The sequence below is a fragment of the Cebus imitator genome, unplaced genomic scaffold (genome assembly GCF_001604975.1).
Source record: "Cebus imitator isolate Cc_AM_T3 unplaced genomic scaffold, Cebus_imitator-1.0 Scaffold203, whole genome shotgun sequence".
Lineage (NCBI taxonomy): Eukaryota > Metazoa > Chordata > Mammalia > Primates > Cebidae > Cebus > Cebus imitator.
This window is the reverse complement of record NW_016107518.1, coordinates 1806001-1820175: the sequence shown is the minus strand read 5'-3', so window position 1 is coordinate 1820175 and position 14175 is coordinate 1806001. Positions and strand designations below refer to the sequence as shown.

The window sequence follows — 14175 nt, the reverse complement described above, 5'->3', positions numbered from 1 at the left end:
CACTTAGTGGTTGTGTCTTTTTAAACTCTTTTGATATAACTTGGTTTTTCCTTGCCTCATTTTGGGTTTGTTTGATATTCCCCTATGAATAGATTCAGATTTTGCATTTTTGGGAGGAATACCACAGAAGTAATGCTGTGTTCTCAGTGCATCATGCCAAGAAGCATGTGATATTTTGTTCTGTTGCTGGTGATAACTTTAATACTTAAGATGGTCTGTGCAGTGTTTCTCCATTGTAAAGCTTTGTACTTTTAGTAATGAGTATTTTGGGAAGAGATACTTTGACACTCTGTAAATAGACTGTTCCTCATCACATTTTTGTTTACTAGTTTTAGTATCCATTGAGGATTCATGCCTGAATCATTTCTTACTATCAAATGGTGATTTTTCTAGCTCCATCATTTCTATAAGGTAGAGCTTTTCCTTCTCTTCCACTTGTTTGTTTACATTTGCATGAACCCAAGGTTTTTGTTTTATTCAGGGGGTTATAATGCATATTAATACCATTATCCCAGATTTAGTCAGAGGAAGCTCCCTTCAGTCTTAGATATCCTTTTCATATGTCCACATTGTTATTTGGACAGTTTTCTTTTTGTTATAAGATGTTCCAGGTTCATCTTATACCTTCTCTCCTTCTGCACTCTTAGAATTGGCCGCTTCTCCAAGAATGTTATTTAGAAAAGATAGAGTCACCATGTGTACCATTGCTACTGAAGTGATATTGGTTCTGGACCTTCTTTGTGGGCAAGGCTAGGAAATATATAGATGTATATATGTATGTAAGTATAGCAATGAATATGTAATGACTATACAAAGTATATAAATGTTTCACACATACTTTTATATTTAGATATCCATATATATTTTTATGTCTATAATTATGTAAAACCATGAAGTTTACACTGATACCTTCATTCTAGACAAATACCATGGGATTTATTCTACCCTTCTCCTTTTTGATGTTTGCACCTTGCTTCGTCAACTGTGAGGAATATGACTCCAGTTATCCTTAATGCATTTACTTATATGCTCTGTATCCCTGTATTTAGCTAATTTCCATGGACCTTCTTCCCAACCCTGGTTCCACCATATGTTGTAGCCTTGTGGGCTGACTTGCTCCTGGCCCCCATGACAAAATTTTTAAGTAATATTTAATTAAATTTTATTCCTTCTTTTCCTTTGTTGTCTAGGTCTTCCAAGATTTACCAGCCAACCAGAACCTTCCTCAGTTTATGCTGGGAACAGCGCAATTCTGAATTGTGAAGTTAATGCAGATTTGGTCCCGTTTGTGAGGTGGGAACAGAATAGACAACCCCTTCTTCTGGATGATAGAGTTATCAAACTTCCAGGTGGAACACTGGTTATCAGCAATGCGACTGAAGGAGATGGCGGGCTTTATCGCTGTGTATTGGAAAGTGGTGGGCCACCAAAGTATAGTGATGAAGCTGAATTGAAGATTCTTCCAGGTATTAATTCTTTATCAGGACTGATGATTTGATGTTTATGAATGGGTAAAAATTGTTCTGTTAGAATTTTAAAAAGTAATGAATGTTGGCTAGGCACAGTGACTCATACCTGTAATCCCAGCACTTTGGGAGATCGAAGTGGGTGGATCACCTGAGGTCTAGCCTGGCCAACATGGCAAAACCCCATATCTACTAAAAATACAAAAAATTAGCAGTTCGGTGTGGTGGCCAGGCACCTGTAATCTCAGCTACTCTGGAGGCTGTGGCAGGAGAATTGCTTGAACCTGGGAGGCAGAGGTTGCAGTGAGCCTAGATTGTGCCACTGCACTCCAGCTTGGGCAATAGAACGAGACCCCATCTCAAAAAAAAAAAAAAGTTAATATGTGGTATGACATTTTACTGTCAGCATATAAGGAGTCTCAGTTTCTTATAGGAGTGAAAAGAGGAAAATATGCCAGGAGATCCACTCTTTAAGGAATGCATTATTAAAAATTTATCAAGTGATAAAATATGTTCATTATCTAATGGTATTCTTATTGATCAAAAAAATATTAGCTCTGTGTCTTTTGTCAAGCATTCTCCCCAACAGTAGGATACTTTTATAGGTAGGTCTTTTCACTTGCACAAATCAGAGACCCACCCAGGCTAGTTCATATAAGGGATGGGTTGGGTGGTAAGTGTTTAACGTGGCAGCTGTTAGTGGCAGGCAAGAGTCCTTGGATCTTTATACTCCCCATTTTAGTGTAAACTCAGCTCCTATTTTAGTTTTTCTTCTTTTTGTGTGTCTTCTCAGTTCCTGCCCCTTCTGGTGTTCCTCATAATCAATTTTGTATATCTTTTCTCACTGTATAAACTTCTGCTTACAACTTCCTCTCACTTGTAGCTTATCATAGCCTCTCTAGCCTTTTGGTGTTTCATGACTGTTCACCTTCTGTTCTCATTACCAGATGCCCCCTCCATATTTCTCATCTCAAATTTGAGTTTATGAATATAATTGCACCATCTCTACATTATTTGGGAAGAGTCATATGAGTATTAAATAGGCTCATTTTTAACCTATAGACTGCCTCACAAAGCAAGACCATGAGCCGCAACTCTTGAGGGTGTTCCTAATAGCCCTTCAGCCGATTTTTTAAACGCAGCTTCTTTTATCGTCATTATCCCTTGTCATTCCTATCTTAGTATATTCTCAGCAAGGACAGTATCTTTTAAAGTGTGTGTGTGTGTGTGTGTGTGTGTGTGTGTGTGTGTATGTCTTGAGACAGGATCTTGCTGTGTCACCCGGTCTAGAGTGCAGTGGTGCAATCTTGTTTCACTGCAGCCTTGATCTCCTGGGCTCAAGCGTTCCTCCCACCTCCGCCTCCCGAATAGCTGGGACTAACGGTGCACACCACCACACCTGGCTAATTTTTTAAATATTTTTTGAGATTTTTGAGATGAGATTTCACCATATTGCCCAAGCTGGCCTTGAACTCCTGGGCTCAAGCAGTTCTCCTGCTTTGGCCTCCCAAAGTGCCAGGCTTATAGGTGTGAGCCACAGTGCCCAGTGCAAGGTGTATATTATTAGATCTTGTCACGCCTTTGCTCAAAACTCCCTAATGGTTTTCATTGTCATTCAGATTTAAAGTTCTGGCCTGTAAAGATTTATAATCTTAATACCACTTTCTTCCTTTTTCTCCCCTGTCCCATCTCCTACTCTTCTCTATCTCACTCGAAGATTGTGAACACATTGTTTCTAGAACACTCCAGATATGCTCTTGGCCATTTTTTCTGCCTGGAATCCTCTTTCCTCAGATACCAGCCTGGCTTTCTATCTTAACTCTCTGCTCAAATATCGCTTTATCAGTGAAGCCTTTCTTGAACACTCTGTTCGAAACAAGAGTCTTTGATTTCCACCCCCAGTGTTTTTTCCTTCTACCTTCATTTTACTTCAGAACATATCACCATCTGACATATTCTATCTGATTTGTCTCTCTCACTCATTAGTATGTAAGCTCAACCAGAGCAGGGAATTTTGTCTGCTGCCAAGAACACTTCTTGGCACAAAGAAGCCAGTAATATTTGCTATGAATTTGTTTAATTGATTCTATGAAAATTCAATTAAATATACCTAAATAATTCAAGGTGAATTTTAAAAAAAAGAACTATTGCCATATACCAATATTGTTCAGCCTGCTTGCTCACCTGCTTTTACATGGCAGAGGTAATACTTCTCTACACCTAGGGTAGCATTTAAACAAATCCTTAAAATCTGATCCAAGAAAACAAGGTTCGTAATGTCAAAAGATGAGACCACTACTCAATATCTGAAACGAAAACATAATGCGAAATGTTTTGCTTATTTTAGTAAGGGACAGTTGTGCTTGTCAAATATAGTTTTCTTGAGCACAGCTAAGTGCTGATCTCCTGTCGAGTTTTTCAGAAGACATTGTTTTGGGTTGTACTGGTTAAGAGACAGAGATAGTAGGTTGATGTCAGTAATAGAAACATGTTTTGTGGTTGATTACGGAGGTGAGAGCAAGTTAATGTCAGCCTTAAAAGCAAGTGACTCCACCCTTAATTGGGTGACTTTTGAAGCCTGAACTTATCACTGATTGTTTGGCTTTCAAAGACACATTCACCGTGTGAGTTGTCACTGATCAATTAGGCAGTGTTTCCTTGTTACCATGGCTACAGGACTGTCATTAATTGGTTAGACAAATTTAAAGCTAGTCCTGGAGGTTGTTATCATGGCCGTAGAACATCTTTCCAAAGTGTGTGGGCATAAGAGTCACATCTCTCCTGCCTGAGACCTTTTTTGTCAAAACTCACTATTAAGTTAATATTACCCTGTTAAGGAGAGAACTCTGTCTTCTGCTCACAAAAGTGTGGCCTTTTCATATATCCACAAGAGGACAACTCTATGAAGTGAACACACATTACTTCTAATGTCTGAATAAGAAATACACAAATACAGTGGTAGCTAGATGGTTGCTTAATTACAAAATCAAGGGATTGACAGACGAAGTGAGCAAGTTAAAGAGATGAAACTCAGAAAGATTTTCAGAAATAACACACAGATCATAGGGAAGGAAAGGAAACTTCTTATTCCTGTGAGTGAGGAGGATGCCAAGCCTCCTGAGCTTGCTCATTCTCTACTGTTTGTACCACTCACATGGCTTTTTATCTTAGCTTTGAATGTGAAGGGTATTCATATCAAATATTTCTAAATTGATTGACAAGTAACATTCCCTGAAGGCAAGAGCTATAAGTTAAATATCTTTAAGACCTCTAAAGAGCCTAGCACAATGCTTTGCTCATAGAACTTATTTGAGATGTGTTTGCTAATTTGAATGGAAATTTTTGTATCACTTTTGCTTAAAATATTTTTCATGTAAACCCACATGGACTGAATAAGATTAAAGCGGTAAAGTGCTGTGTGTGTGTGTATGTGTGGGTGTGTGTGGGTGTGTGTGTGTGTGTGTGTGGGTGGGTGGGTGTAGTAATGATGGAGTCTTGCTATATTGCCTATGCAGTCTCAAACTCTTGGGCTCAAGCAGTCCACCATCCTTGGCCTCCCAAAGTGTTGGGATCACACGTGTGAGCCACCATGCCCGGTCTGTTTTGTCTTTTATTTAATTTTTGTCTTTTGTTATTTATTTATTTAATTTTAGATCCTGAGGTGACATCAAACTTGGTATTTTTGAAACAGCCTTCTCCCTTAGTCAGAGTCATTGGTCAAGATGTAGTGTTGCCATGTGTTGCTTCAGGACTTCCTACTCCAGCCATTAAATGGATGAAAAATGAGGAGGCGCTTGACACAGAAAGGTAAGTGTTGTCTGCCTAAAAGCCTTTTTCAGCCTTAGCTTGAGACTTTTTCTAATCCCATTTGGGACTATTGACTAATTTTAAAAGATTATCAACTTTATTTAAACACATCATAATACTCATATGTCATCCTTGAAATACGTTTATATGATATATATAATTAGGATATTTAAAGAAAAAGATACTTTCAAAATATTAAGAGATATTCCCTTTGTTCTTGCTGAAGCCTCAGTGTACTCAGCTCAAGGCTTTAGGATCTTCTTCCCTAAGTTGTTACAAGAGCTTTGGTCCTGAGAAACCTGAGTCTTCTCACTCATTCTTGTATGTATTTTGTTGATAGTAGTTTTCTCCATTGTACAATCAGTATAAGAAACTGTATTCCTCATCCTGTTGTTTTTGTCTTGTAAAATTCTATTAGAAATCACAAATTCTTCATCTTTCACAAAACACTAGCCACCCCACTGTCCCTCCTATCTTCTCTCATTACTTCCTTATGTAATGGGTGCTTTTCTCAGCTGTTTTCTCATAAGAGGTGTGGGATGGTAGTAGGTAGGTATATTTTTGCTTCCAAAATAATGCTGTCTTGTGCACTGTAGGATGTTTACTGGTGTCCCTGCCTTCTACCCATAGAAGCAGAAGCACTTCCAAGTGCTACAAGGCAATAGCACTTCCAAGTTGTGACCACCAAAAATGTCCCTAGATACTGTGAGATGGTCCTTGGGAAGCAAAATTGCCCCCAGTTGAGGACCATTGTCCTAGAGCAGTGCTGTTCAATTGAAATATAATGCGAGCCACACATGTAATATAAAAATGTCCACGTTTTTGGAAAGTAAGAAGTATATGTATACTAATAAATATAACAGTAATATTTTATGTGATATACCAGTTAATATGAAATGTAGCTCTACCAAAACAATAAAGTTTGTGCTTAGTGGGAAACATTTTTTTTTCTGAGTTGGAGTTTCGCTCTTGTTGCCCAGGCTGGAGTGCAATGGCCTGATCTTGGCTCACCACAACCTCTGGCACTAGGGTTCAAGCAATTCCCTTGCCTCGGCCTCCTGAATAGCTGGGATTACAGGCATGTACCACCTCGCCCGGCTAATTTTGTATTTTTAGTAGAGATGGGTTTTATCCATGTTGGTCAGGCTGGTCTCGAACTCCCAACCTCAGGTGATCCACTCACCTCGGCCTCCCAGAGTACTGGGATTACAAACATGAGCCACTATGCCTGACCTAGTGGGAAACATTTTATGCAGCTTTAGCTTGTACATTTATTTTAAAAATTCAGAAATTCAGTTATGCAGTCATACAAGCCACATTTCAGGCAGCCACATGTGGCTAGTGGCTATTGATTTGGACAGGGCAGATCTAGAGTTTACAAGTTGCATAATCAGAAGTGAACAAACAATTTTAATTTGTATAGTTCAGTAGGCAAGACGTGGAAATGGTATCTGTCTAGTCATCTGGGTGGTCAGCCTTCAGTGATCTCTGGGGATGATGGAATACAATCAGATTATTCCCCACATGCTCCATTAGCAAAACAGCATCCTCCCCCATATCACCTGCTTTCTTTGTCAACAGCCATCCACTTACCAGCTTCCTCTGCTTATATTTTGTTGCCTCCCTGTCTTTCTACTCCTCTTTGCAGCTAAATATTATGCAAACAATTTATAAGACTTCACAGGATTTTTTTTTGTAGCCAACTGAAACATAGGGAAACTTAAAATCGGGATAAAAATGTGAATTTCTTACAGCAGAAATTTTAATTGGCTACATGTTAGAACAAAATCTTTATCAAGAGTAGGAAGGCTGCAATATATTATTTGACAACATATTTTATCATAAAGGGACATTCTGAAGATATAAGACATATATGTAATGATTTCTTATGTCAGAAATAAATGTGAGGCTTTCTATGATTCTCATTTGTTCAGTACTCAACACATATTTATCAAATGCTGACTATGTCATGCGTGGTCTAGGTGCTGGGAATGGAGTGTGAACCAAATGGAGTTCTTGATCTTATAGAGCTCATATTCTAGTGGGAAAGAGTCAGATAATAAGTGAAAATGTAAAATGTCAGGTTATGATAAGTGCTATGAAGAAAATTAAGACAAATTATATCAGGAGTGCCAGAAAAATAGAGGTATAAATAGAGGTAGAAGAGATTTTTTTTTTTTTTTTTTGAGATGGAGTCTTACTCTGACACCCAGGCTGTAGTGCAGTGGTGCGATCTTGGCTCACTGCAGCCTCCGCCTCCCGGATTCAAGCAGTTCTCTGCCTCAGCCTCCCAAGTAGCTGGGATTACGGGTGCCCGCCACCAGGCCCAGCTAATTTTTGTATTTTTAGTAGAGAAAGGGTTTCACCATCTTGGCCAGGCTGGTCTTGAACCCCCCTGACCTCATGATCCACCCACCTTGGCCTCCCAAAGTGCTGGGATTACAGACATGAACCACCATGCCTGGCCGGAAGAGAAATATCTTATACAATGTGTTAGAAAATTGTTCTTCTAGTAGAATGATTCTCAGACTGGGTTCCGAGTGGGCCAAGGTATGCACATCATAATAGAAAAGTTTTATATTTTCCTGAAACATCCAGTTTTATTCAAAGATATCCTTAGGAGCAGATGGTTTTTAACTAAATCAAATGTGGATATATCATTGTTAATAATATTCCTCTGAATTTTAAGGATAAAGCAGTAGACTTTGAAGATTGAGTAGACTTATTTCTGCCTATAGTTCTTTAGACTCCTGAATACTCAGATTAGATGGCTGAAAAGTCTGAGAAGCACTGCCGTAGTATGTCACTGTCTCAAGAAGCTTCAGAAGAAAATAAGAGCAGGACAACGTTGGTGGTATTCACATTGGTCTTTCCAAACTCTAGCACAGTGCTTGGCACATAACTGGGGAGCAGAAGTGGTGGCCAATATATTTAGCTTGAATAACCCAAAGTAATGGAGGAAAATATAAGCAAATGAATGGAGCACAGGAGTACTTTTGTTTGGATGTATGCAATTACTCAAAATATCTTTGTTTCTGCTAGACTCGTATCAGATATATAGATAGGCCTTAGCTAATAAATTATTTAGACCCAAATTAGAAAGAGATTTAGAAGTTGAAAGAAAAAAGTGGCTAGAAATTCAGATAGTATTGGGCTGGCTCTAGTAAAAAAAAAAATCTTAAATAACTAAACATCTTTCTTTATTTCTAATCTTAAGAATTCTTTGAAAATGAATTTAAAAACATTTCCATGGCTTTTATAAATGCCCAAGAATTGATCTATATATTTAACCTTTGATCAAATTTGTTCAGATTTACAATAATCATAGCTAATGAAAGAGGGGAGTGGAAATGGATCCCATGCACTAAGTAGTTTTATTTTAAAGGGAGAGAATCTGGAAAATATATATGCTAATGTTCAAGGTGATTGACAGAAAAATGTAATTTAGCAGTCAAATAATGTTCTTTTAATGGAATGATAGATCTGAACCCCGCTGCAAAGGAACAGGTTAAAATACTTGATATTATTACAATTGACAGTAGTAGAAAAATAAGGTTATTTTAAAAACAAATGGAAGACTTCTACTTCTGGGAAAATTGAATAGATGTATTTTTCCATATTCCTTTTGCTAAATAGACCAAAAAACCCTGGATGTGACATGTAAAACAAACATAAGAAGACTCTGAATGGTGGAGAGAGAATGATTGAGATTGAGTGGCTAGGGACCTTGAGACCCAAGGAACAACATGATTGTTAGTTTTTTGTTTTTCGAGACAGAGCCTCGCTCAGTTACCCAGGCTGCAGTGCAGTGGCGTGCTCTTGGTGTACTGCAGCCTCTGCCTCCCAGGATCAAGTGAGTAGCTGGGATTACAGTTATGCATCACCACCACCAGTTGATTTTTGTATTTTTAGTAGAGATGGGGTTTCGCCATGTTGGCAGGCTGGTCTCGAACTCCTGGCCCCAAATGATCTACCCATCTTGGCCTCCAAAGTGCTGGGATTACAGATGCCCGCCACTGTACCGGGCCAACTTGATGGTTAGTTCGATGGGCTCAGGTTTTTTTCCCCCCCACAAGACTCTGTCAGGAACCTGGGCTGTGTTTTTGCTTCATATATCCCTAACTTGGAGCTAAAGAAAGCAGCAACCTGGAAACCCTCATAGGCACAAACAAAAAAATCCTGAACAGAAGGTGCTCTCTAGCCAGGGGGGCAGGAAAAGAGCATCTCAGCAAGACAAAAGATGTCAGACGGTACTTACTGCTATTCCAGTCAAATACCACAGAAGAAACTGCGGCCCCAACCTACCATGCCAATCAGAGACCATGCCAGGAGCCTGTACTTCCACCCTTCCCAGGTTGTAGTGAGGCATCTCAGCCTGCTTGCTAAGTGCTGTAAAAGTTGTAGTAGGGAGCCAAGACATTTATCCTAGCCAGGCAGTAATGAGGGCCCCTCCCATGTCAGTAGAGAACACATGGAGAGCCTCGACTTTCACCTCATCCAGCCATAAGAGGCAACCCTTCCCTTCACACTGGAGTGGTATCAAAGGAGGCCTAGTGGAGAGCCAGGGCTTTACTATCATGTAGTAGCAAGGCCCCCTCCATGATGTCAACACCATGTGGGGGAACAATAATGAGACAGCCCTATCCGTTCCACCCAGGGAGGCATCAGTGAAGGCCTAGTGGGGAGCTGGAACTCCCAATCCTGCTAAGAAACAATGAGGAAACCTCTCCTGACTTACATGTTAATGGAGGCTGAGTGGGAAACCTCAACTACCCCCACCCGGCAGTAATGAGACAGCACCCCGGCCCCCCACTTCTCTACTAGGGTGGTGTCAGAAGAAGAGAGCTAAAACAGAAGAATTAAATAAGATCCGAGTGTCATAACATAATACCTAAAATATCTAGGTTTCAGCTGAACGTAATGCATCATACCAAGAACCAGGAAAATCTCAACTGAAAGGAGTAAAGACAGTGCCAACACGGAGATGACAGAGATTTAGAATTGTCTGACAAAGATTGTAAAGCAGTCATCATAGAATGGCTTCAGTGAATAATTACACATTTGAAACAAATGAAAAAATCTCAGCAAAGAAATCTCAGCAAAGAAAAAGTTCTCCTCAATGCAAATTCGAAAATGTTTACCTCTCATTCAGGTAACAACAAACAAAACCTAAATTAAACAGTTTTCTTTTTTGCTTTTCTCTTCATTCTTACCACCCTAAAGAAGTTGTCTTTAACATCTGTTTCCTTCTCAGTTCCTTTATCTGATGTATCTGTAAGGTTTTACCTCCTGCATGTCTCTGGAACCCATCCATGAAGGCACCATGTGCCTTACTCTAAGTTACAGTCACTGCAATGGCCTCCTAACTATTCTTCCCATGTGTACCCTGACCTCATTCCAAATACACCTTCACACTCCTGCCAGAGCAGTCTTTTCAAAGCTCTCATTTTACCACAGCACTGTCAACCCCGACCCACTTTAAAAAATGTTTAGTGGATTTCCATTGTTCTTAAGAACCCAAATTCTTAAAATGGTTTTCAAAGCCTTATGCAAGCTGGCTCCATCCTCATCCTCCTCACTTTTCTTACACCTTGCCACACCCATTTTTTTTTTTTTAGATCCCCAAACCACTGTGGTCCTTTCTGCCACAATTAGTTTGGATATGCTAGTCTTTCTTTACGAAATATTTCTCCACCTCCCTCTTCCCCCATTATTTAGTTAGCTTCTACTCATTCTTCAGATCTCAGCTTAAGGGTTACTTTGTCAGGAAAATCTCTCCTTGTCTCTAATTTGCTGGCAGGTTCTTTTGCTATACCATTTTGTAGAGTTATCTTTTATATCTTTGTTTTTCACTTGAGATGTATGACAGCACTGATTGTGTTTTTGCCCAGTGCTGTATCCCAAGCTGCTACCTGACACACATAGACTCATGAATAAATATTTGTTAAATGAACGAGTAACTCTCTCTCCTTACCTTCTTTATCCAACTTCTTAAGAGTAGTCAATACTTTTTTGCTTTCTTTTTATCCCTATTGTTACTGCCATCGTTAACCTTTTACTCTTTAATTTTGGACCATTATAGTTATATAACCAGACTTCTGCCCCAGTGTTTTCCCGCCTTTTTTGGTTTATTCACAAAGTCTGATTGTGTCAGTACTCTGCTCAAAAGCCTTTTCTTAAGACGTGAAAAAGTAACATTCTAGAAGATAATATTCAAAAAACCCTTCTAGACATTGGCTTAGGCAAAGACTTCATGACCCTGAACGCAAAAGCAAATGCAAGAAAAACAAAGATAAATAGATGGGACTTAATTAAACAAAAAAGCTTCTGCACAGCAAAAGAAATAATCAGCAGAGTAGACAGACAGCCCACAGAATAGGAGAAAAGCTTCACTATCTATACATCCGACAAAGGACTAATATCCAGGAGCTACAAGGAACTGAAACAGATTAGTAAAAAAAAAAACAAGCATTCTCATCAAAAGTGCGCTAAAGACATGAATAGACAATTCTCAAAAGAAGATATACAAATGGCCAACAAACATATGAAAAAATGCTCAACATCATTAATTATGAGAGAAATGCAAATCAGAACCACAATGTGAAACCACCTTCCTCCTGCAAGAATGGCCATAATCAAAAAAATAAAAAAATAATAGATGTTGACATGGATGTGGTGAAAAGGGAACACTTTTACGCCATTGGTGGGAATGTACAGTAGTACAACCACTGTGGAAAACAGTGTGGAGATTCTGGAAAGAACTAAAAGTAGATCGATCATTTGATCCAGCAATCCCATTCTTGTACCTATAATGAGAAAAAGAAGTCATTATACAAAAAAGATAATTGCACATGCATGTTTATAGCAGCACAATCTACAATTGCAAAAATATGGAACCAGCCCAAATGCGTATCAGTTGATGAGTGGTTAAAGAAATTTTGGCATATATATACTACTCAGCCATAAAAAGGAACAAAATAACAGCATTCACAGCAACCTGGATTGAATTGGAGACCATTGTTCTAAGTGAAGTAACTCAGGAATGGAAAACCAAACATCCTATATTGTCACTTGTAACCGGGAGCTAAGCTATGAATATGCAAAGGCATAAGAATGATACGGTGGACTTTGGGGTCTCACGGGAAATGGTGGGAGGGGGGTGATGGATAAAAGGCTACACATTGGGTGCAGTGTACACTGCTTGAGTGATGGGTGCACCAAAATCTCAGAAATCACCACTAAAGAACTTTTTCATGTAACCAAACACAACCTGCTCCCTAAAAACCTATTGAAATTTTTTTTTTTAAGTCTTTCCGGCTGGGTGCAGTGGCTCATGTCTGTAATCCCAGCACTTTGGGAGGCCGAAGTGTGTGAATCATGAGGTCAGGAGTTCAAGACCAGCCTGACCAAGATGGTGAAACCCCTTTTCTACTAAAAATACAAAAATTAGCCAGGCGCCGTGTCAGGTGCGTGTAATCCTAGCTACTCGGGAGGCTGAGGTAGGAGAATTGCTTGATCCTGGTCGTCAGAGGTTGCAGTGAGCCGAGATCATGCCATTGCACTCAACCTGGGTGACAGAGTGAGACTCTGTCTCAAAAAAAAGAAAAGGCCTTTCTCTTTAGTCAAAGAATAAAAATTCTCCTTAGCACACTGCACACCAAGCTCTTCCAGACTGACCATAGGCCATTCAGGGATACCTTATGCCCAGCAACACTGAATTTACTTGAGTCCATTGGCTGTATATGTTTTTTCACATTTTTTTGCCTGCATCTTTGAATTTTAGGGTTCTAAAATCTTGATGATCTTTTTACTGTGAGCCATGAACTAGTTGAATGAATTAATTCTGCCAAGCAAATGGACATTATTTCTCCCAGGCTTTTTTTAAAGGGAGTAAAATCAGTCCCATTAAGGAAGACTGACTGCTACACTACTGGTATAGGCAGGAGAAAATACTTGCTATAATACTTGACATACTCAGGTCTGCCAACTATCAGGCATACCAAGTATTAGCAATATTTTTTAGTATAATTATTAGATATAATTTTTTTTTTGAGACAGGAGTCTTGCTGTTTCGCCAGGCACCAGGCTAGAGTGCAGTGGCGCGATCTCGGCTCACTGCAACCTCTGCCTCCCGGGTTCAAGCAATTCTCCTGCCTCAGCCTCCCGAGTAGCTGGGACTACAGGTGCGCACCATCACACCCCGCTAATTTTTGTATTTTTAAACAGAGGGGAGTTTCACTATGTTGGCCAGGAGGATTTCAATCTCTTGACCTTGTGATCCATTTGCTTCAGCCTCCCAAAGTGCTGGGATTACAGGTGTGAGCCACCGCGCCTGGCCTATGAGATATAGATTAAATCTCACTTTCAAAAGTAACTAGTGTTTCAAATGTTCATCTCAGCTGGGTATCATATGTATACATTGCTGATTTCTCACTTGATGAACATTAAATTTTTTGTTTCTGAAACTTAGTAGTAGTTTTATCCAGGTGTAAAATGTAGGATTTTAATTTTTGTAAATTTTTCTTGTTTTGTGAGGCACCAAAGCCCTGTCTTCTCTCTCCATTTATTTTTATTCCAGTCATTATTGCTCTATTCCATGTATAATATCTTGCTTCTCTGCTTCATCAGATAAAACTGGGGTTTAAGGGTATAATTAAAACATTTCTGATAGGAAGGTTGCTTGACAAAGGTTAGTCATGACCTTGCAGCGTTGTATTTCTTAGAGAAGTCACCAAATCTGATTCTGGCTTTCAGCTTTCTATGTCCAGAAACTTAATCTCATGTTTATCAGATTCAGGAATGCTGATTACTTAGATTTACAATGTACTGAAATTTAAGCCCGACTAACACTTTATTTACTTAGAATTATAAATGTGGCTGCGACTATCTAGTCATTTCTTCT

At 39.2% G+C, this 14175-nt stretch overlaps 1 protein-coding gene across 9 annotated transcripts in view; it reads left to right on the top strand.

Moving 5' to 3' along the window:
- NEO1 (neogenin 1) overlaps window positions 1-14175 on the top strand; it is a 250771-nt gene that overhangs the window by 80442 nt on the left and 156154 nt on the right. For all 9 annotated transcript variants that reach the window (XM_017548071.2, XM_017548070.2, XM_017548077.1 and 6 more), the window contains exons 3-4: window positions 1191-1466; window positions 5120-5273. In XM_017548071.2, the coding sequence (XP_017403560.1) occupies window positions 1191-1466; window positions 5120-5273 (430 nt within the window). The remainder of the gene's footprint in view (window positions 1-1190; window positions 1467-5119; window positions 5274-14175) is intronic.